We start from the raw sequence: 25,031 nt of genomic DNA, 5'->3' as shown, positions 1-25,031 counted from the left end.
TTTCACTTACATGCAGTTCATTTGCAAATGCTTTACAAAAGGAAACTTTTTTTCCTTTTGCTTTGTAAAAAGAAGCAAACAGTGATAGCCTAGACTCACAGTTGCTAGAGGAATGCTAGGGAAGGTGAGAGTGAGAACACTGCTATGAAGTGGAGTCTAGCATTCTGTCAGTCTGCTTCCTCTGCTATCCACTTCCTGTTAGCGTTCTCACTGTCATCTCCTGTAGCATGCTTCTCTAACAGCTATAAATCTATGTTCTCACAGTGTGTTTCCTGTTTCAAAACTAAAGGAAGAAAATCTTTCTTTCGCAAATGAAGATAGGCGAGTCTTTAGTGTGTAGGGTTTGCTGTCATCTGTAGTTTTGGGCATCCATGGTACCAGCAGGAACCTATCCCCTGTGGATACAGGTAACGCATGTACTGGCAATTTGCAGTTGAAACCAAATTTCAAAAGATAAAGTCCTCAACACTAATCTGAAAACTATCTAGCAAGAGAAGTAAGCCTATTTATATTCAATATCATGCAATGACATTTAAGAACTCTGAAAAGAGAGATTTTAAAAAGATTCCCAATATTAATCTATGCTTCTAAATTGCAACAAATGTAAATACATAATTTGCAGTAGTTAGAACAGTCATTTTTATAAAACACACATTGCCAAAATAAAATAAATCCCTACTTCAGCAGAAGAAAACGTACCATCTCCTTTTTCTCCTCTGAAAAGCAGAAGAGGTGGCAAGCCATCACCTTCAGGAATAAGGCTGATATCCTTGCTAACATATTTTTCAATACCACAAAGCATTTTGTAATCTAAAGGACTAACAGGTACATTATTAATTTCATTAACTGTAACAGAATTAGGAGGTTTTGTGGGTTCAACAAAAGAAGGAAATTCAGCAGCAGGAGGAGTTGCAGAGTCAAGATTACATAACAACTCAGGTTGTCCTTTCGTGGGCAATGTGTCTTCTTCTCCAAGAACAGAAGTGGGATAACGCAAGATCTCAGTTGGTCCCACGACATTTGTTTCATCCTTTGGTTTTATATCAGTTGTACAAGCAGTGTCATCTGCTGAAGTTTCAACCTATGACAAAAATTCTTCCATTGGAATCATAATAATAATTCACTACAACTCAACAGCAGTGCAACAGTTTACTGTGTGAATAAAACGACAAAAGGAAAACTACCCTGAGCAACTTAGGAGGCAGTTATAAACGAAATTTAGGTTTCATCTCTGATTGCACTTTTTTGGGGCCCTTGAATAATATAGGAAAATACACAGCATGATTTAGAAAAAGGGGATGTCACGTCATGGCAGAAGAGCAGCTTTCCAAGTCCTCAATATTGCAGCAGAAGCATCATGTCAACCATTTCTGAAGCCACATAATAAAATTTTAAGACAACAGAAGCTACCTCTTTTGCTGATAGTGTGGTGTGGGAGAAGAACTAACAATCCAATCCTTTTACAGATGCACCAGAAAAAAATCAGATGCATCTGTGTGAAATCAGATGCACCTTGCATCTTGGATAAAATCAGATGCATTTTGCAAGGGCAGAACAGCCCCGTATCCCCTGAATTATGTCGCGGTTACATTGTCACATTGTCTCAGATCAGTTGCACCCTGCACAAAAGTTTTTATGCAAGCACAGGCTAAAGAGAAAATAGACTAAGAGAAGGCATCACTTTGTTTGAATGTTTGTTCCAAGATTATTGCAAGAGAAGTGATGGGAGCTTGCTTGCCTTTACGCAAACCTTAAACTGATCATTTGACAGCTGCCAGAACACTGGTACAGTTTCACAGTATGAACGAACAGAACAAAGACACAATGCAGAGTCTAGCAATAATAGCTTAAGACAAAAGCCAAGTAAATTAGGAGGGATAAAGTACTATAGTAAACTATCAACAAGTTTCTATTTTCAATGATCTACAACAGTTCTGAGTAAGTTACTGCTTACTGAATATGGTTCTTGTGGGGATCTCCCAACTCCAGATGATAGTTTTGTTGTATCTGCAACTTCCCCATTGGGTAAAATGCCATCTGCAAACCAAACTCTTCTCTGTTCTTTAGTATACAACCCTAGAGTAAGATTAACACAAACCACAACACCAGTGTGTATTTATTAGTTCATTTTCCTAGCACATAATCACTTATAATTTCCAGAAGCCCACAAGACTCGAAACAGATTTTTCTCCATTAGTGGAACATTTAAAATCCACAGGATAGTTCAGAGATCTCTAGAGGGCAATCATTTGATAAATGTTTTGTGATATCTCCATATAAATACACCGCATGAAATTTCTGTAACAAGTAAAATCAAAATTGCCCAAAATCTTACACACTATCCACACATGACTGACCATGCAAACGAAACCATGTATGGGCTGTTAAAAGTCTAGACCAGTGTTTCTTAAACTGTGGGTCGGGACCCACTAGGTGGGTCGTGAGCTAATTTCAGGTGGGTCCCCATTCATTTCAATGTGCATTTTATTTTTAATCTATTAGACTTGATGCTCCTATGGGATGTGACTGCATTTGGGGAAATATTACAGACCTGTACTTTTAACAAGCTACCATATATATTCTTTTAACAATGATAGTAAATGGGACTTATTCCTTGGTAAGTTAGGGTAGGATTGCAGCCTAGGATTGTTAACAATTTTCCTGCTTGATGATGTCACTTCTGGTCATGACATCACTTCTGGTGGGTCCTGACAGATTCTTATTCTAAAAAGTGGGTCTTGGTGCTAAATGTGTGAGAACCAGTGGTCTAGACAAACTTTTTTTTTTTTGCCATTTCCAATTAAAGTCTCAAGGCAAGTTCTACAGACATTTTGTGGAGGACATTTGAATGGGCAAGGTGCTTACACAGGAATTCAGGAAGCTGTACTATACCAAATCAGATCATTGTCCATCTAGCTACTGTTGGCACTGTCTGGAATAAGCTCTTCACGGTTTGCAGACAGGAATTTCTCTGCTATATTAGAGAAACCATGAAATGAACCTGCACATAAAGCAGATGCTCTTCATCTGAGCTACAGCACCTACCTAAACAGGCTTCTCAAGATGTTGCCTTAGACAAGATTTCTCTAAGGCACATTCTCCAATTATAGGTCAAGTGCTCTTACTCAGTTTACAGCCTGGAACGAGCTTGGGAAAAGAGATGTGGCATTAGGATGTCAAGGTTTAACCCAACGGATACTCTCAGTATGTTTATATCCACATTATAGATATAACTACAAACTACAATAGCCCTGTGAGAAAGCATTTCCACTTATCTCTTACCACATTCTTGTTTGAATGCTGAAAAAACAAAAACAAAAATCACTAGCACATAGGTGTCTCCCTGAATGACAGTATCCAGATCCCACATAACAAATGTCATCTACAAGACTGTTGTACTACACAACATCATTGTCTGAAAAGGTCCCAAGACCATAGAATGCAATCTGAAAAGGTTAGTTTAGCTTCTGTTAATTCATTATTTAGCTTACCATGACCATTTGGTTGTTTAAATACAGAGATGGGCAATGAAAAAGAAGAATTACGTGTATCAGATGTCTGGGCTTCCTGCAAAGGTGGAACAGTGGAACAATGTTCAGAGCTATCAGATACATGGACAGGACCAGTAGGACTCATCATCCTTTCAAACGCGTGTGCTAACAAACAAAAACATTAGAGTTTTAAATGTCTCAGCTCTTGAGTTATATATAAAGGGTGTGGGATGAATTGGGGAGTATCTGTATCTTCACTGGTCTCAAAGTTAGTCAGGTTCATTCTTGGTATCATTTTAACCCAGCTTGGTGACAGTTGCATAATGCCAAATTTGGGTAGAGATAGTGTAGGGAAATTCAGGAGAAGGTGGAGTGACTGAGGAATAAATACTGTTACTCTCTGATTTCTAAACCCTTACTTCAATGTACATCTGAAACATTTAGATAAACCATCTGAAACAATGTCAAGTGTGTCATTTAGCACACATTTATATGGCATTATTCTCAGTTTCATTTCTTATTTTAAAATTATTTTTAGCATGAATATTGTATTATTATGCAAACATCTCAGGGGAGAGTTATACAAATAAAAATGTACTAGTCAAGTCTCAGGTTCCTTCTTGTGAATTCTGTGAACAAAAAAATGAAATATTGCGTGGAAGAACTGGAGGCCAGAAGTGAGACCAAACCAGGAAGATCCATTCTGAAATGTTGTTGGTTCTTGAAAGAGAGAACCTCTATGTTTGTAAAAATCCCCTTGAGGGATTTAGAAATGCCTGCCTATGTAAACCACCTTGAATAAAGTCAGAGGAGTAATTCAATGACCAGAAAGGCGGTATATAAATACCTAGTTATTATTATTATTATTATTATTATTATTATTATTATTATTATTAAATCTTACACCACTTTCTTTGAACTCAGGGTGCTACAAACTGCAATGATGGCCATTACATTAACAGCTCTACAAAGTTAAGTAGATTAATGGACGACAAATGTATTTTTATTAATTAGCCATCTATTAATAATAATAGTAGCTAGCCAAAGACATACTTCTATTTTCAGAAGAACAGCTCCTGTACAAACATTTTGGATTTGAAAAGGATTATGCCTCTCTGCCCCTTCTGACACTAATGCCTTGGACATCATTTTTGCACAAAGGCCTGTACCAGTGTTTTCTGAACAGTGGGCTGTGACCCGATTGTTGGTGGGTCGTGAAACTGACAAACTGATAGTTGACAAGGAAAATATATTGAGCCCTAAGGAAAGTGAAACTGAGCTGCACATGTGTGTTTACTCATGAATAGACAACCATGCCTCGAAGGACAGGCTGAGATAAATGCAACATCCACAGAATGATCCTGATCCTGAATGCAGACTCCAAAAAAGCACCCAAGAAGTGTCCCCTCCCCCAGCCTACAATGAAAATGTATTGAGCCCTATGGAAAGTGAAACTGAGCCACCCTTGTGTGTCCACTTGTGGAAGTAGGCAAATGTGTCTTGGCTCTTACTGAAGGCCAGGCAAAGGGGTACGCAAGGCTATCAAGATGATCCTGCACAAATTAATGGGGAGCTCAAACACACGCTCCAGAAGGTCATGTTCCCCCCACTGCCATAGTAAAAAGAATAAAAATGGGGCTTGAGCAGTGCTGGTAAGGGCAATCCTTTTAGTCTGTTAAAGCTAGGTGGGTCCTGATAGAGGACCATTTTAAAAAATGAGTCCCGGTGCTAAAACTTTTGCGAACCACTGGCTGTACAGATGGAGCTCAAAATGTGTAAGACCTATATAAGCATAATCTATACAACTTGATTTTGTGGTGTACAGGTTGTGTGGATAAGGTCACTAGGCCCCTCAGCAAAATGATGTATAAAGCACCAATGTCAGTATGCTGGTATGATCGTATCCTACGCAAAATGAGTGTGGAGATGGGGGGGAAGAGGAAGTTGTGAGAGTAAAACATGTACATAAAGCTCTCTCACGCTACCAGAAAGGTGCAGAACAGGAATGAATGTAATATGAATGAACATTATTATTTGACCCTTCTTTTGAACATTCCCATGTTTTATAGTATGGCACCTAATTTACAAATGTCAAGTAAGCTAGATGGATCCAGCCAAAATCTAATAGCCTTTATTAGCAAAATGTTTTTTAATAAAAAAGGAGTCCGTTATTTTAACTATGAACTAAAACTAAAAGTTCAACTATAAAATTAATACTTTTCAAATCTTTATTTATAATGGAAATACTGTTTATATTAGAATGATTCATCCTCACATCTCAAAATTATTCTAGCTACTTTTTCAGTTTTTTTCCCATTCTCTCAGATGAAACAGGGCTTTGTTTTGTTTTTTACCTTTCTGAATAGACTCATAGCAGCTTATACAGACTCTTGCTTCTTTATCCAAATACGAAAGTTTGCATTTTCGATTGCAACAGGGACCACAAAAAACCTAGATAAAAACAGCAACTAAATCAAGATCCATAAGATATACAGTATCTTATAGCATGAACAAAAACCAATTCAAGAATGCACAAGAACATAAGAACAGCCCCACTGGATCAGGCCATAGGCCCATCTAGTCCAGCTTCCTGTATCTCACAGCACCCACCAAATGCCCCAGGGAGCACACCAGATAACAAGAGACCTGTATCCTGGAGGCCTCCCTTACATTCTGGTGCCCTCCCTTACATTCTGGTGCCCTCCCTTGCATTCTGACATAGCCCATTTCCAAAATCAGGAAGTTGCACATACACATCATGACTTGTAACCCATAATGAATTTTTCCTCCAGAAACTTGTCCAATCCCCTTTTAAAGACATCCAGGTCAGATGCCGTCACCACATCCTGTGGCAAGGAGTTCCACAGACCAACCACACACTGAGTAAAGAAATATTTTCTTTTGTCTGTCCTAACTCTCCCAACACTCAATTTTAGTGGATGTCCCCTGGTTCTGGTGTTATGTGAGAGTGTAAAGAGCCTCTCTCTATCCACTTTATGCTTCCCATGCATAATTTTGTATATCTCAATCATGTCCCCCCTCAGGCATCTCTTTTCTAGACTGAAGAGGCCCAAACACTGTAGCCTTTCCTCATAAGGAAGGTGCCCCAGCCCTGTAATCATTTTAGTCGCTCTCTTTTGCACCCTTTCCATTTCCACTATAACCTTTTTGAGATGTGGCAACCAGAAATGGACACAATACTCCAGGTGTGGCCTTACCATCCATTTGTACAACAGCATTATAATATTAGCCGTTTTGTTCTCAATACCCATCCTAATGATCCCAAGCATAGAATTGGCCTTCTTCACAGCCACCGCACATTGCGTCAACACTTTCATCGACCTGTCCACCACCACCCCAAGATCTCTCTCCAGATCTGTCACAGACAGCTCAGAACCCATCAGCCTATATGTGAAGTTTTGATTTTTTGCCCCAATGTGTATGACTTTACACTTACTTACACTGAAACGCATCTGCCATTTTGCTGCCTATTCTGCCAGTTTGAGAGATCCTTCTGGAGCTCCTCACAATCATTTCTGGTCTTCATCACTTGGAAAAGTTTGGTGTCGTCTGCAAACTTTGCCACCTCACTGCTCACCCCTGTCTCCTGGTCATTTATGAAGAGCTTGAAAAGCACCGGTCCCAGGACAGATCCTTGGGGCACACCGCTTTTCACCTCTCTCCATTGTGAAAATTGCCCATTGACACCCACTCACTGTTTCCTGGTCTTCAACCAGTTCTCAATCCAGGAGAGGACCTGCCCTCTAATTCCCTGACTGTGGAGTTTTTTCAGCAGCCTTTGGTGAGGGACCGTGTCGAACGCCTTCTGAAAGTCCAGATATATAATGTCTACTGGTTCTCCCGCATCCACATGCCTGTTGACCTTTTCAAAGAATTCTAAAAGGTTTGTGAGGCAAGACTTACCCTTACAGAAGTCATGCTGATTCTCCCTCATCAAGGCTTGTTCGTCTATGTGTTTTGAGATTCTATCTTTGATGAGGCATTCCACCATCTTACCCGGTATAGATGTTAGGCTGACCAGCCTATAGTTTCCCAGGTCTCCCCTCTTTCCTTTTTTAAAGATCGGCATGACATTTGCTACCCTCCAATCCTCTGGCACTGTGGCCGTTTTGAGGGACAAGTTGTATATCTTAGTCAAGAGATCAGCAACTTCATTCTTCAATTCCTTAATAACTCTTGGGTGGATGCCATCCGAGCCCAGTAACTTATTGATCTTTAATTTCTCAATGAGGTCTGAAACATCTTCTCTTTCAACCTCTATCTGACTTAATTCCTTGGTCAGGAGGGGTTGTTCGGGCAGCGGTATCTGCCCGAAGTCTTCTGCCGTGAAGACAGAGGCAAAGAACTCATTTAATTTCTCTGCCATCTCTAAGTCTCCTTTTATCTCCCCTTTCCCTCCCTCACCATCCAGAGGGCCAACCGCTTCTCTGGTGGGTTTCCTGCTTCTAACATATTTGAAGAAGCTTTTATTATTCCCCTTAATGTTGCTGGCCATGTGTTCTTCATACTCTCGCTTGGCCTCCCGTATCACCTTCTTACATTTCTTTTGCCACAGTTTATATTCCTTTTTATTCTCCTCATTAGGGCAAGACTTCCATTTACGGAAGAAAGCTTCCTTGCCCTTTATGGTCTCTAACTTGGCTGGTTAGCCATGCAGGCACCCTCCTGGACTTAGTCGAGCCCTTCTTCCTTTGCAGTATACACTTCCGCTGGGCCTCTATTACCGTTGTTTTAAGCAGCCTCCATGCACTCTGGAGAGATTGGACTCTTTTTACCATCCCTTTCAACCTCCCTCTAACCAGCCTCCTCATTTGAGGGAAGTCTGCTCGTCAGAAGTCAAGGGTTTTTGTGAGAGATTTACCCGGTATTCTTACCCCGACGTGCATGTCGAAACGGATCGCAGCATGATCGCTGTTCCCCAACGGCTCCGTAACATTTACATCTCTAACCAGGTCCTGAGTACCACACAATATTAAATCCAGAGTCACCTGTCCTCTGGTGGGCTCCATGACTAGCTGCTCTAAGGCACAGTCATTTAACTTGTCAAGAAATCTGGTCTCCTTTTCTTGACCAGAACACAAATTGACCCAGTCAATATGAGGATAATTGAAGTCCCCCATGATTACAACCCTGTCCCTCCTTGTCACCTCCCTGATTTGTTTCCTCATTTCAAGGTCCCCTTTCGGTTTCTGGTCAGGACAATAGTACGCCCCCAGTATGACATCGCTCCTCAGGCCTGGTAATTTAACTCACAGAGATTCTATGGTGGAGTTGGACCCGCATTCAATCTCTACTTTGCTGGATTCTATCCCTTCCTTAACGTAAACGGCCACCCCACCTCCAACACGCTCCTCCCTGTCCTTCCTGTAGAGTTTATAGCCCGGGATTGCGGTATCCCACTGATTCTTTGCATTCCACCAGGTTTCCGTTACACCTACTATGTCAATGTTTTCCCTAGTCACCAGACATTCCAGTTCTCCCATCTTTGCTCTGAGACTTCGGGCATTTCCATAGAAGCATTTGTACATGGAATACCCCAGGATGGGCTGCTTATTAGCTCCTTTGTCGCCGCGTCCTCTCATTGTTCCAAACCGCTTGTCACATCCCATCATGCTACCATTCCCAATTTCTTCTCCTACTCTGCCTTTACCTTGTTGCTCTCTAACCTCCCCATCCTCGTCCCATAGGATGCCCCTCGGCTCCTGTTGGCTTTCCCCCTGGGGTCAGTTTAAAAGCTGCTCTGTCACCTTTTTAATGTTATGCACCAGCAGTCTGGTTCCATTCTGGTTCAAGTGAAGCCCGTCCCTCTTGTACAGGCCCCGCTTGTCCCAAAACGTTCCCCGAGTGAAATAATTAAAACTATGCAGACAACCTTAGTTTGTAATTTTAGAACTTTCCAAAGTCACAGATGTTTTTGTAACAACATAGCTCATGACATGGTTAACCCCATGGTATAACACTGACACCTAGTGGAATGTGAACTAAAATGTTGGGGAAAAAATCAGCAACCCTACAATTCATGCTGAATGTGTTTCTATTAACTTTACCACTACAGGCATGCCCCTGTATCTGCGAGGGTTCCACGATGCCTGAAACAGCAGATATGGGAGAGACCCCCTCACCTCTGGAAGGTCTTCTGAGCCCTGCAGAGGTTGCACATGTGGGGGGAGCAGGGGGGCCACATTTGTGGATCCACAGACACTTGAAACCATGGATATGGGATCCACAGATACAGAGCTCCCCTGCGCTCTTATCAGGGTTAATTTTTGGAAGGAGAAACTTAAATCAGGAACTTGAGCAAATGCTGCCTGATTTTGATCTACCATGGTTCAAATCCCTACTCAGCCACAAAGCTCACTTGGTGACCTGTGTCCAGTTGTTATGTGAATAAAGTGGAATATTCTACCTTGGACCTTTTGGGATAAAGGAAGGATACTTCAGTTGTAAACCTGGCACTGGTGCTGCCTGGGGTCAGGACTGCAAAATGCCACACCTCACTCAAAAAACATCATTTCTGAACCTGCTAAGGCTTATTTGGAGGCAGGGGTAACTAGGCTTAGGTCCACCTTCTCAAAATTAGCATGCCTTGAGCACATGCAGAATGCCCAGACATTACCAAATCTTATACTAGCACTCCTATCTGGTTTCCAAGAACAAAAGAAGAAATCTAGAGCAGGCTTGGGCCACAGCATCTTTCATTTTAAAAAGCTCTACTCCATTCTCATCCAACTTGTCTATGAAGGAATTCCTCTTCCTTTTAGTGTAGCCCAATCTTTCATTCCTTACATGGCTTCCTTGAAGGTAAGTTAAGCAAAAAACAGGTATAAATGCTAGTCTGTCTCCCCCTTCCCAGGCAGCTTTTCAGATAAAAAAGGCAGAGAAAAGAAACAACTGTTTACTTGCAGACAACTTTCTTTTCTTTCTATCCTAGCCAGCTCTACAGGCTCAATTTTGAACACTGGTGGGTGGCAGTTAATAGCTACCTGGCTTTTTATACAACTATTGATAATCATGTCTGGCAGGAGGTCTGGTCTAGAGGGTAGAGCCTCTGTTTGCCTGAAGAGAACATCCGAAGGTCGCCAGTTTGAGGCCACCGGCACCCCGAACGGTGAGACCTTGAAGCAGCTGACAAGCCCAGCCAAGTTATGCTGAGTTATTCCACCTGCTCTTTGGCCGCTGTCAGCCTGTGTGGGAGGAAAATGGAGGCCAAAATGTGATACCAGATCATTAAAGATCCATCTGAAATGTTGTGGTTCTTGAAAGACAGAACCTTCTTCAATTGTAAAAATCCCTATTAGGATTTAGTATTGCCTGCCTATGTAAACCGCCTTGAATTAAAGTCTGAGGAGAAATCTGATGACCAAGAAAGGCGGTATATAAATACCTGTATTATTATTATTATTATTATTATTATTATTATTATTATTATTATTATTATTATTATCTCTTCCTTGAAGATTCCAGATCATAAATCTATTAACTTTAATACAATTAAGTACTTTCCTTCTAATCAACTAAGGGCACAATCCTAACCAGGTCTACTCAGAAGTAAGTCCTATTTTGTTCAGTGGGGCTTACTCTCAGGAAAGTGTGGTTAGGATTGCAGCCTAATTTGTATTATTTGGTCACTGACCAGAAGCTGAAGAATGTTTGCCTTCCATTATATTTTCAATGAGAAAGATGGGAAAATTTCACTGTTAATTAACACTTCACACCAGTCCATTGTAATTTAGAGGGTAGTACAGGCGTCCCCCAGTTCCCCATGGCACCCCTTCACCTATTACTTTTGTTTATGTCCATAACAGTTGAGTGAAATGGTTCTTGCTTTAACAAAGCAAACAGGCATGCAGCCTCTTGCAATTACTGCATGCCTTTTGTTTTAACAGACAAGTAAGCAGGCAAACTAACCGTGTCTAGCCTTCCCGCTTATCGATGGTTTCTGGTATCTGCAGGGGGAGGGGGCAGGGACATATTCCCTGTGGATACTAAGAGATGCCTGTACAGTAAATAAAGGAAAGCTTACTCTTATAAATTGGAAAAAGTTCCCTCTTTTCCAATTACTAACCATAATGGAGAAATGCACAGGTTAGCACAGATACTTACTTTCCCGCATGCACGACAGTGGTGTCTTCTTTTTGTAAATGTGAATTTGGTTTGGCAATTCATGCAATTTGGGGCTACTGAATCAGGTACCCAGGGTGGCTGCTTCTGCCCCAGAACTATAACTTCTTCCACTACTTCAGTAGATTTGACAAGGTCTTCACCTCCTTCATCTTCTAAGCAGCTTTGTGTATCAGAATTATATGTGGAGGATGAATCAGGACAGATTTTAGGATCTGAACAAGAGCTATTTGGAATTAAGGAATCCTTCACATCAGATTCACTCCCATGTGTATCTGGGCTACTCAACTCAGAACCATTTTTAGCTTTCGGTGGAAAGTTTAGCAATTGCTTTGGCCTTGCACCTCCATTGTTCACAATTTGTTGGTTATTTGTAAGGACTGAAACTTGACTTTCAGTTTCCCTTACATGATTTAAAGTTTCTTGCTGAAGCTGTAATGTGATTTCTTCTTCTAGACCCTCAAATTTAGGTTTGAGATCAGATACTATACTACTGCTGTTTTCAATATAAGTTTCCATCTTCTTGAATTCAGTTTCTGAACCATCACTTTTATTACTAAGTTGGTTAGCTTCTATTAAATTGTTTTGTATCACATCCGATTCCAGCAGTCCATCATCAGTGTCTTCTTTCAAAGGCTTTGAATCACTGACTTCAAGACAATGCTCAGACAAGAAAGCATCAAGCTCAGCATCACTAATCAACATATTGCTTTTAATAATGGCTTCATCTATAACTAAATCAACTGAAGCTCTATTGCCAATGTCAGTGGGTAGAACACAGCTGTACATTTCACTATTTGCTTCCAATGAACTAAAAGAAGCAGTATGATTTTGCAGTTCACATTTACTAGTAATGTTGTCAAAATCTACTTTCTCTCTGTCCATAAAGGAAGATTTTCCCAGCCAATTTTGGCTAGTTTTATTGACATGTTCTTCCTGTCCACTAGCTTCTATGGTTTCATGCAATTCCCATTGGGTAAGGTCATTCTTATAGTTTTCTGTAAGCATAGTAGTTATGTCACTAATGACATCTGCTGCTTCATTCTGAGAAATATCTCCATTTGTTACTTCAGGTGTAACAAGAGACCCACATATAGATACAGCAAGTGGAAGACAGGACAAGGAAGTCTGTATATCTTCAGAGATCTCTGTTGTTGAAATGTTTAAAATTTTATTTGTATTATGTTCTGGACTAGAGAGTTTTTCCTCAGTGCTGTGTAGAACTAGTATGTCCTCGCTGTGAAGTGAGCCATCAGATGTCCCATCTTCTTTAGGCAAGTTTAAGCTGTTTTTATTCAACTCATAGATTTTTGGAAGATTTGCATCTATAGATTCAATTTTCTCTTCTTCTGAAATTGCTTCTTTGCCACTTTCCTCATCTATCACTTGTTTTGAACAATATGAAATACTTGAGGATGAAAACACAAAAGACAAATCTTCACATGTTGTGTCATCTTTGGAACTATGCACATCTGGTATTGGTTCTTTTATTAAAGCTGATATACTATCAAGGCTTACAGTTTGTTCTTTATGGTCAAATACTTCATTATTCTGCAATGTTCCTGTCTTTTTTTTATCACCACCAGAGTCCACTATATTTGCTTCAGCTGGGCTGCCTGTCTTTAGTGCTAGCTGATTTTGTTCTTCTTCTGCATTATATTCTATATTGTATGGCACTCCATGTTCATCAATCTGTTTTGTACCAGAATCAGCACTACATTCAGCTGGCAAGTTACAGGCAGTAGCTGGTATCAGCGCTAAATCAAAGCCAATAAGAGAACTTGTAGAACACTGGAAGTTATCCGAAGGCAACTTCTGAACACATTCTGAATGGCTTAAGTTACCGGTGTCACTGATAAGATCACAAACAGGTATACTGCATCGTCCCAAACAAGATGACTGATTTTCATCTGAGGAACCACCATCCACCATGGACAGAAGATCTAGCCCGGTGACATTTTTTTCAGAGTTAAGTTGTTCAAAATGAGCTACATTTGTAGTTTGAGTGGACAGTGAGAGTTCTTCTGCTATTGCACAACTACTGCTATCCTCCTGCACACTTGGTTCCAGGGATTTTGGCTGCTGGTAATCTAGTTCTGAAGTAAGCAGATGGTACTTAGAATCCTGCAGATTTACTGTTTTGTTGTCCTCATGTTCACCTAAATAAAATATCAAAATCAAAGGGATTAGAACTTCACTGCAGTATTCCCAATCACATATACAGTATTCCCAATGGCCAATGGGCCATTTAGGGCAGCAGAATTAAGGCACACTATAGGCAGATCTCAGCAGTGCCAAGATGCTATCCCCAAATCTGGGCTTTACCTTGGATCAGATTTACACCAGCAAAAAACCTGGCGCAGATGCACGTAGGCCTGTTGCAGACTAGGGAGCAACCGAGAAGGCAAGCAAAAATTTTCTTTGCTTACTTCTCTGCCACTGCCTAATTTCCAGCTGCCCCATAGCATGTAGCAGAGACTGCATCAGCATCGCTGGACACTCTGGTCTGGTTCAGGATAGGATTGGGCTGATGGTTTTTTGAAAGTCTTCAGTACACAAATAAAAAGCTAATTTTTGCTGACATTCTTCTCTGCCACTACTTAAGATTGTAAGCACCTTAAGAGAAGGGATGAACTATGTTGCCCATATAATGCTATATGACTCCATGTTTACTGATAGCATGATAAATACATTTTATCCCTTTTAAAGATGCTATGAATACATGCATCTACACAAAATGGAGGCACAAAGAATGAACTAACCTGTATTCAGTTCAAATTCATCAAGTAGTTTGTCCAAATCAGAAACTGCTGCTTTAAAGTAACTATCCATTCTAAGGCTTGAAATAAGAGTTTCTTCCTCTTGTGCCTACAGAGAACAGTATAAAATAATTGAAAGGATTATAAAAATGTAATATGCATGATTTATTCAATGAAAATAGCATTTCTATATGCCACACTTCATATTTCCATATTTTTTCAGAAAAATCTTACTTGCTTCTTTGAATGCCATAAAAATCTAGGCATCAAATAACTCATGTGCAGTATGTAACTCAAGGAAAACATGCCTAAAGAAAAAATACAGGCCTTGTCAAACCAAATGAGTATGAAACCACTGCTAAATCACAATGTAAATGAAATGCTACCACTAATTAAAATTGTACAGTCAGAATCTGCTGCAGTTACTGTATGGGTATTACAAGAGCCACAAGTAGCATACAGTGGTACCTCACATAACGAATGCCCCGCGCAGCAAAAAATCCACAGAACAAAAGCATTGTGCGAAGTTCGGTAACTCGCACAACGAATTTTTATGACTTATGCTTCGCATAACAAATTTTTGTTTTGTTTTGTCTTAAGGGGGGGATCTTCATGTCCATTTATGATCCCATCCACCCTAGTAAGGGGCAGATCTTCATGTCACTTTATGATCCCGTTCACCTTAGTAAGGGGCGGATCTTCATGTCACTTTATGATCCCATCCACCCTAGTAAGGGGCGGATCTTCATGTCACTTTATGATCCTGTTCACCCTAGTAAGGGGAGGATCTTCATGTCAGTTTATGTAAGTAAATCCCATTGTGCTTGCTCCCAGGAAAGTGTGCACAGGATTACAACCTTCAAACTCCCCACTCAGCATCCCCCCATCGCTCATTCACCCTCTCACTGCCCCATTTCCTTCACGTTTCCCCCCCTGATCACGGCAAAAGCAAGCAATTGAGTGCAGCTGCTCTGTCCTCCCCAGCTTAGAGCACAATCCTGTGCGTGTCTCCTCAGAAGTAAGTCCCATTGTGCTTACTCCCAGGAAAGTGTGCACAGGATTACAGCCTTCAAGCTCCCCACTCAGCATCCCCCCCCCGTTTTTGAAATCCTCTGTACAGTATGTATGCCTTTAAAGAGCACTTAATAAACACTTTGTAAACCAAATTTGACTTTGTTCTGACTTTTCTTGCCCATAGGAACGCATTAATTAAATTCCAATGCATTCCTATGGGAAAATGCGCTTCGCAAAACGAAAAACTCGCATAACGAAAGGAGTCGCGGAACGGATTAATTTCGTTATGTGAGGCACCACTGTACTTTGAAATACAGTGCCTAAAAGTTATTTCAACTGCCAGTAAAGCTCTGCTTGTAGAAGCACTAATATTGCAATTAAGGGGCTGTGCAGAGAAATAAAATGCATGTTATAAGTACACCTTTACATGGTTGCCCATGCACTGGTTACATCTCATCTGAATTACTGCAACATAGTCATGTTGGGCTGTCTTTGCAGACAATACTTTGGCAAAGGCTTACGAGAACAAGGACGGACCAGGTCTCTGTAACTTCACATAATGCATGCAGGCTATTTCGTTGGCATCTTTATTCAATCAGGACAGAACATGTTTCAGGACAAGACAATTTTAAGACAGGCTGGCTCAGCAAACAATGACTCGATGAGTTGGAATGGAACCTGCATCCAGTCATATTCCTCCAGTTACTTTGTTATTTCAGTCCAGTGGAGAGGGAACCATTTTCTACCCTCTCCAATCATCAGTTAGGTGGGTCTATTCCAAGTCCAGGTCAACTTCATCAGACAGAGTAGCTCTTCAACCATTATGGTCCAAGGGAACCCTGTATGCTGCTTACACACACACACACACACACACACACACACACACACAGAGAGAGAGAGAGAGAGAGAGAGAGAGAGAGAGAGAGAGAGAGAGAGAGAGAGAGGTCCTGTGAAAGATACAGAAGGAGTCAGTGGAAGCAGTAAGTTGTCTTGGTTGTAACGGCACTGGTCCAGACAGTTCTCCAGTGGAATCTCCATGGCAAGGTCAGTCCTTGGCATCTGGGAAGCTTCTCCCTCTCAGGTAGGCAGGTCAGGTTACAAAGTCTTCCTGATGGGAGGGGCTCCCTCAATTCCCCAGACTGACCTTGCCTCTTCTTGGTCAGCTTACCTGACCTTCAAAACCGTTTTTTTCTGGGGCTTTGGCCCCTTCTTTACTTTTACACAAGTTGTGAGGAAAAAGACTGCAGCTGTCCTGCCTGAGCTCCCCTGACTGCCGTCCTTGTTGGGGCAGAAAATGGGGTTGCTTCTTGCCCCTCAAGCAGCCGGACAACTGTGGAACTCATGCTAACACACAGTAGCCCTTGCCCCCCAAACTGTAGCCCTTATGTAAAAGCCTGCACTGCTAAAGCATAGCAACACACAATGGTTAAAGCTGCTTGGTGTTAATAAAGAATCATTTTACGAGTCTGATTAAAAGCCAGCTAAAGCTGGACTTGAGGCCTCAAAGGCTATGTTTACACTTTGGAACATAGCTGAGAAAATAAGTACCAGGAGAGATGAGCCTCATGTCTTGGCAGACACTCACTCACTGATTTATGCATGCATCCACTAGGAAACCTCTGTAACTTTACATTTTTATACTTTTAGAGCAAAAGCACATATATGCAATATAGGGACAAGATAACCTGTAACCCACATGTAAGGGGACATAATAATCATATAATAATCATAGAAGTAGGTGGGGGGCAGAGTTAACAGTGAAGTAGCAGGGAACCTTGGAGGGCTCCGGGGGGGACGGGACGGGACTGCTAAATAGGTGTGTTTTCCAAGGACCTCAACAATGAGGTACTCTTCGTTGCCAAGAAGAAGGAAGAAAGGCTGACAGCTTGAATGGGGCAGTCTCTTGAGATGGCGGTTCCAGAGATATTTTCCCCGATTGCTTTGTGCTGAATCACATCGTATCCCGGACGCCATCTTCGGAGACAATTCGGACAGCTGAGGACTCCCCCCCACAGCCTAGATAAAACATGAAAGCGAACAAAGCCTCTAACTGTGAGTAACCAGTTCATTAAAAGGCTATAAAAAGAATTGCAATCAAGAGGTTGGAAAGAGGGAAAGACCACTTTAAGATTCTTTACGTTGGCTTGCAGCCACCCAGAGGGGAAAAAGAGCGAATGTGGATTTAAAGAAGCCCCTGCTGGAGCAGTTTTTTTTTCTTTTTTGTAACAAGGATGATTGGAAGAAAAGTAAATAAGGGAAGATAAAGGATCACCCTGTTGGAATGGTATGCATGAAAAAGAAATTAACAATTAATCTTTAAAGGATGGAGTAACTTTCACTTTCGTTTTTGCAGCAAAAGGCTTGACTCAGGCCTGAACAATTAAAGGTATACTAACTTAATTTGACAGTGTTATTAACTTGAATTGGATTACTGACCCACCCCTTTTGGATATAAAAATTTAAGATTATCTTTGACAAGAAGGGATGCAAGATAATAATAATTGGATAACTCTTTAACTGTGGGAATGTTTGGACACTGATATTGCCTTGAAGTGGATTACTGACTTATTCCTTTTAGATATAAAATTTGGGAATTAGCCTTACAAGAAGGTGAAGCAAGATAATGAGACTTGGTTGATTCTTTAATTGTTGGACCATGTTGGACCAAAAAGGACCAGTACCTTTTCTTTTAATGATGTTATTCTAAAAGTTGTCAAAACAATCGGTATAATTGGGTTGATTTATGTGAATGTGAATCAACACTGGGTAAATGGTATTATAGTGCACCCTGCTGGGATTTAGAAACTTTTGTACTTTTCTAGGTTTTAAGGTGAAACCCCACCTTATGTATCATACCAATCAATTGTTTTGCCCACTTGTTGCCCACCTATTGTACCTTATCTGTAACCTATTAGGTGTTTGCCCCATCTCTGATGTAAAATTTCAGCCAATGAATTGTCTAGATTGGAAGACAAAGGACTGGAAAATTGTATAAATGTCTAAATTTTCATTAGGGAGGGGCCTATGCTTTGAGACATGAGTCCCATGGGCCAATTGCATGCAGTTCGAATAAAGAGCCTGCAAACCTTCACTCCTAATACTGAGTCTTGCTTTCTTTCAACTTTGCAACAATGCTTCCCCCTGGTTTTGGGACAGCATAGGACCCTGGCTGCAGGGCGATTCTTGACCATGCTCCCCAGACTGCTGTCCTTGTTGGGGCAGAAAATGGGGTTGCTTCTCATCCCTCAAGCAGCCGGACAACTATAGGGCTCATGTTTCCCCCTGGTTTTGGGAATAACATAGGAGCCTGGCTGCAGGGTGGTTCTTGGCAGTGGATGACAGCTCAAGCCCTTTCCCACCAAAACTGCACCACAGCAGTGGGCTGTATTTTTCCAGCCAAAACTGCACCACAGCAGTGGGCGGTATTTTTCCCGCCAAAACTGCACCACAGCAGTGGGCTGCTTCCCAGAAGTTGTGTGGAGAAGGCAGATCTACTCTCCCAATTCCTGCTCAAACAGCGCTGCTGCCAAGACAAGCCAGTGTCTTGCCAAAGCACCACACAGCAGGCAAGGTGCTGCCAAGACACCGTGAGGTCCAGGCAGAGGGTGTCACAGACCTTCAGAAGCCAGGTGTGGTGTTTTCTGATTCAATAAGGGGATGATTGCGGAAGAGGACAAGCCCCTCTACAGCGGCATCTGAGACCCCGAGTCCAACCTCTCTGCCTCTACAACTGGGAGGAAATGGCCATGATTCAGGCCAATGTCTCCTCCAGCTCGGCCACAGCCGTGGTGACCCTGCAGAGATCGCTGGTCCAATGTGGATTCGATCCCTTCTAAGCCTGAGCTGGCCATTGAGCTTTCTCACCCCCCCCCCCCCAAGTACTAATTCCCTCAGTGTCGGGGGGGGGGATTTTGCCTCAGAATTTTTCCCTCAGTAGCTGCTACTGCAGTTAGTGGAGTGTTTAGCTCATGCCTGGCACATCCCTCTCCTCAACATCTCAGTTGAGGGGCATTTCAGCCTGTTCCATCAGGCGTGGAGAACGCACTCCTAAGAAATCATGAGGCTGCCAACTGAATCGTCCCTGACTAAAACACCACATCCTGTTGGGACTGCATTATCCCTTCTCATCTCAAGCAGCGAGGAGGAGGTTCACGAGTTGGCAGACCTCCTGTTGACCATGCTCTGTACTTTGGCACACTGAGGGTCAGGCAGACTTAAAAGAAATTTGGCGTCCAGCCTATCCCATGCTCCAAGCTTCACCTTTTCTCCGCAGCATTTGCTGAGGAGTGCCTGAAGGACTCAATTTTGTGAGTCATGGTTCCCTCATGGCTTCCAGGGATGCGACAACATGCCTGAAGTCTGCTTTAGTGTACGCAGGGTCAAGTTCCCTTTCCCCAGAGCACTGGGGAAAGTGCTGGTTTGACTGGAGATCTGGCTGAGAGGGGATTTGGGACATCCTGGGGCAGCTGTTTCTCCCTCAGGACAGGATTCCCCAGGCACAGGATGCCTGCCAGTGTCCCAGGAGGCACAAAATTTAGTGCAAAGCTGGGTTGAAGGGCTTGTGAATCTGACTGCAGCTGACAAATTGGGGCAGCTCATGAGGACTCAGTAGGGGGGAGAGGTCAGGACTTTAAGTCCTTATAGGTTGGGGCAGCTCTTGAGGATTCAGCAGGGGGGAGAGGACAGGACCTTAAGTCCTATAGGTTCAAGTGCCAGTGTTCACCTTCCCCCCCCCCCAATCTTCATTGGGTTCTATTTTCTCTAACTCTGAGGGAACTCCACTAAGATGTGCAAGTCTCAATCATCCTCTTCGTCTTCCCTGCAACCCCAAAGCTCCTACAGGGGCAATCAACATAAGAGGGCTCCAACTACTAAAGGTAACTGGCTTCTTGAAATGGGCACAACAGACGCCATATCCCCTAGAGAGGAAGGATAACTCTTGGGGGAAGAAACCGCTAACACAGTATTACCTGAACAGGCTTTTACCAGTGTCCTGTTTCCTAAACTGTTACCTAAGGCAACTAGGTCTCTTAATCTTGGCTCAGAGGCTGGGTCACCTTCTGCCTCTGCCAGTGTAACCAGGCCAGAGACCAAGTGTCTTTTTTCCTCAGGGTATCACCAAGTCACCTGAGTTACCCTTCCAGAGGCATTTAAGTCCATCTTAGAAGCAGAGTGGATGACACCATCTCAGAAGAAACATACTTCCAAATTGCTTGGTAAGCTTTATTCTCTGCCTCAGATTACTCTTCGAACTCCAAGTCAATGCTCCCATTGCTACCTTGTCTTCACATGTGGTAATTCTGTCAGGGGGCAAAGGGGAACCGAGGGACCCTTGTGATACAGAGGTAGCTCTCAAGAGAAACTTAGAAACCTCTTCTTATGCTTTCAAGGCAGCTGCCACTGACCTCCTAATGCAGTGGCGTCACTAGGATTCATGTCACCTGGTGTGGGAGGCCTGTGCGCCACCCCTTGCAGTGGGCGGGGCAATGCCCCAGGTGGTGGGCGTGATGATGTACCATCGCCCCGCCCCCACTAGCTTTTTGGCTGTACCTTTTGTTAGAACACAGATATTTCAATATGGTTTGTTTCATTGCATTCTGCATGAAATTACGCATGTTAGCATCCTTCGGTCTCGGAAGACCATGGTGTCACGCTCTGAATGGTGGCTCTGGAACAGAGTGTCCTCTCCAGTGCGCGAAGCCTGGGTAAAGTAGGTATGGAGGATAGGCTATTACCCATGCAGCAAATCCCCTCTCTCCACGTCACTGAAATGGTCCAATGGAAAGGCAGAGGCCAATACGGTTGGTTCCAGCGGCGTTGCAGGAGTTGCCAGAACGTGACTGTGTTCAGCCATGAACTGCCTCAGGGACTCCGGCTCCTGATTTTGCCTCGAGATTGACTCCTGAAGCCTTTTCCATAACTGGATGTAGCCACAAGGCAGTGGAGGTTTGGGATCAGAGTTTTCCTTCTCTCAGATGAGCTGCCTTCCCTTCCCAGGCTGACGAGTCCCATCTACCCAGTGGCTGTTCAGTCGCCTCTTACGACAAGTACAGCCAAACTGAGGGCCTATTCTTATCCCCAGCCCCCAGGGGGCATGTTATATATTGATTGATATATAACATGATGGGATTATTCCTCCAAACTCTGATTTTAATGATTTTGAAAACACACACACACACCCTGTCAACTTACTAATACCTTATTGCAGCAGTTCTCAAACTTTTAGCACTGGGACCCACTTTTTAGAATTACAATCCGTCCAGGATCCACTAGAAGTGATGACATGGCCAGAAGCGACATCATCAAGCAAATTAAAATAAACAATTATAAATAATTAAATTAAAATAAAATAAATAATTAAATAAGGGGTTCCCGGGCCAGATTGGTTGTCCTCCCCTTTGAAGGGAATAAAGCCTTTGGTGAGCAGAATATCCTGTTCTCATTGAGAACTGGCATCAGAGAGAGGTTTTGCCCACTCTTCAAAAAGACTATTCCAAATACAAATAAAATCAGTCCTTTCATGGTCACAAGCTATCCTTTCGTCCCAAGGGTCAATCCAAGTTTAGATCTCAGTGGTCCACATTTAAGTCCCATCTTGGGCAGATCTCCAAAAGGTGCATCCTCCAGCCAGAGCATCAAGTCTAACAGATAATGCAACACCTGATGCCAGGTTTGCTTTTGAGTCGGCTGGAGTAGGTTACTAGGACCCCATCACAAGTCTTCTTATACTGATGGGGAAACAGAGATTGAAATGCGAGTCTTCTTATAGTAATAAATCGGGTGCTTCGGCAATATTTTCCAGCACATCAGGAGGTACTTCAAGGCTTTCCTGTCATTCAACCGTTTGGGCAAGGGAATGGGTTACTCCCTATAAGAGCAAAGCACACTGGCTGAACCTCCAGAAGATAAGGACTAGGCTGCATAGTAAATTCACAGCCAGGTGTTCTCATTTCTGAACAGGAGGTTCAGGCCACTGGTGCTAGACCTGTTTTGTAAGCCGACACTGCAACCAGCTGATGAGATTCTTTTCCAAGGGAGATGCCAAAGGGGTAAACACCCTTCATCTCCCTTGGCCCTGAGGTGTTCTGTATGCTTTCCTTCCTATCAGAGGTGTTCTAAGGGTGTTACTAAAGATAATGCTAGAAGGGGTTTCCAACCTCAAAGTCCCCTGAGTAAACCAGCCTTTTCACCTTCCACTGAGGCTGAACCTGCTATCTCAGGGTCCCAGCATCCATCCTAAGAAAGTGATGCTGCAGCTAACTGTATGGAGCTCGAGCGACATACACTGTCCTAACTGAAGGTATTTAGAATTAGTTCTCAAGATTCTACTTGCAGATAGGAGGGCCATCTAGAGGGTTTATATTCTTCCCAGAGGGGGTTGATGGGCTGGTGTTTCTAAAACCAGGTCCATCCGGAGAAAATTAAAGTAAGGGAACTCTTTGAGTTCCTTTAGTCAGGTCTGGATAAGGATCCGTACAGCCACTCTGATAAGTATTCGCAATTTCATGTATATTGGGGTGTCCTGAGGGTTGACTCCTGTCTTCCTACCCTCATGATAGAAAATTCATTAGTGGAGTGGCCTAGACCAACCCTTCTCTGGTGACCAGGGCCCCTTTATGGAACTTAGGTCTAGTTCTCAAGGCATTAACACAGCCTCCTTTCAGGCCTATGGCTACTTGTCCTTTACATAATTTTTTCCCAGAAAACTGCCCTTTTTTAGTGGGAATAACATCATCTAGATCAGGGATGTCAAACATAAAGCCTGGAGGCCAGATGCGGCCCACGGAAACTTTTTATACAGTCCTCAAGCTTTCAGCTGCTGTATAGTGCTGAGGTGTTACTGCCGGAAGGGCAGCCCGCATAAAAATTGGGCTCACCCATATCTTGAAATATGATCAAGATTTGTATATTTTCTCTTTTGTCATTTGCAGCAAATGAGTTTCTAAGTGAGAAAAAAATGTTTATTGTTGGTTATGACCTGTTTAATGACATCACTTCTTGCCTAATGACATCACTTCCGGCCCTCAGCAGCCATCAAGAATGCTATGTGGCCATTTGTATGAAATGAGTTTGACACTCCTGATCTAGATGGATGTCTGCATTGACAGTTTTTTCTGTAGCTAGGACTTGTGTCTGTTTCAGAAGAACAGGGGGGTTATCCTCACCAACCCTACCCAAGTTTAATTCTGTGTTTACCAAATCCTGTCTATCTTTCCAAACCTTTCAACCTAGAGAGTGGGATTGGCACATTTTGGATGTGTGCTGGACAGGGAGTATATCTCCAGAAACTTTATCTTCAGTCATATGAAAGCTATTTATTGCTGCACAAGGCAAACAGAGATTTAAAGTTTCACCATCCACCATCTCCAGATGGGTAAGGGATGCGATAGTTGAGGCCTACAGGGCTCATGGAAGGGAGCCACCTCAGCGCATAGTTTCTCATTTGCTAAGGGGTGCTGCTACCTCTAGAATTCAGAGCATTTTTTATCTTTGGAGACGGTTTGTAGAACAGCCACCTGCAGCTCCCCCCCCCATATGTTCACTAAGCACTACTAGGCAGATGCCTATGCTTCCAGGTACGCAGCCTTTGCCAGGTGCATGCTGTAGAGCATAGTTTCAGATGCTTCAGGCAGCTCCCACCCTTAAGGAGGCATGGCTTAGGTATTTCCCAGATGTCAAGGACTGACCCTGCCATGGAGATTCCACCGGAGAAAGGGGAGATTTGAGCTTATCTGTGAATTCCCCTTCTCGGTGGTCTCCATGGCAGGGTCAGTCCACCCACCCTCACAGCCTGAAGCATATGAAAAAGAAAAAAAAAAAGACAGCAAACACAAAACAATGGGGTGGTAGAAGAGAAAGAGAAAACATCCCTGACAGGTCCTTATTAGGTCCCTGAACTGGGGTACAGTATGGTCCTAGCCTTTCTTGGTTCAGAATGTTGAGATTTAGGTCATTGGAGTTCATCTGGATGGCTTTTCAACACACTGGACTTCAAAGATGGACATCTACCTGAGCAAGTCCGAGACTGAGCTGATCTGGAGAGGGGCCATCAAGTCTTTTGTAGTCTGGGGAAATCGAGGGAGCCCCTCCCATCAGGAAGACTTTGTAACCTGACCTACCTGCATGAGAGGGGGGCAGATGTCAAGGACTGACCCTGCCATGGAGACCACCAAGAAGGCAAATTCACAGGTAAGCTCAAATCTCCCCTTTTACAGACCTAGTTGAAACATAATCTCAAAACCTGTGTCGTTTTCCTTTACAGAGATATCTTTGCTCCCAGGGTCCTCCTCTCTCTCTTGCTTTTTTCCTTTCTTCTTCTCCTACACCACCCTCTGTTTTTCCCTTCCTCCCCGCCCCATCTCTGCCTCCAGTTTTTCTCTTCCTTTTCTTCTCTTTGGTTTTCCCCCTTCCTTTCCCACCTCCCTCAAGCTTTCTTCCCCACCCCCAAGAAGCACTTTCTCTCCCCCCTTAAGCAGCTGGCTTTGGATGTCAGACAGACCAGATCATTCTCTCTCTTCTTCCCTTCATTCCAGGGCTGGTTCCTTCTTTGGACTATGCCTGCAACAGCAGATCCTTCATCTAGCTCAGTGATTTTCAACCTTTTTGTCTCACAGCACACTGAAAA

At 42.8% G+C, this 25,031-nt stretch overlaps 1 protein-coding gene across 3 annotated transcripts in view; it reads right to left on the bottom strand.

Annotated features, from left to right (window-relative positions):
* The window catches only part of ZFYVE16 (zinc finger FYVE-type containing 16), a 47,211-nt gene that overhangs the window by 15,234 nt on the left and 6,946 nt on the right, over positions 1-25,031 (bottom strand). Inside the window, exons 2-7 of one of the 3 annotated variants that reach the window (XM_066616227.1) lie at positions 14,396-14,501; positions 11,616-13,792; positions 5,846-5,942; positions 3,492-3,656; positions 1,955-2,076; positions 700-1,081 (exon numbers count right to left, since the gene is read on the bottom strand). In XM_066616227.1, coding sequence (XP_066472324.1) covers positions 700-1,081; positions 1,955-2,076; positions 3,492-3,656; positions 5,846-5,942; positions 11,616-13,792; positions 14,396-14,465 — 3,013 coding nt within the window. In that variant the 5' untranslated portion in view covers positions 14,466-14,501. The remainder of the gene's footprint in view (positions 1-699; positions 1,082-1,954; positions 2,077-3,491; positions 3,657-5,845; positions 5,943-11,615; positions 13,793-14,395; positions 14,502-25,031) is intronic. The other 2 variants (XM_066616228.1, XM_066616229.1) reach the window with 2 other exon arrangements.

This window comes from Tiliqua scincoides, chromosome 2 (assembly GCF_035046505.1).
Source record: "Tiliqua scincoides isolate rTilSci1 chromosome 2, rTilSci1.hap2, whole genome shotgun sequence".
Classification (NCBI taxonomy): domain Eukaryota; kingdom Metazoa; phylum Chordata; class Lepidosauria; order Squamata; family Scincidae; genus Tiliqua; species Tiliqua scincoides.
Note: the sequence above shows the minus strand (reverse complement) of the source record. Positions and strands in the feature narration are given on the sequence as shown.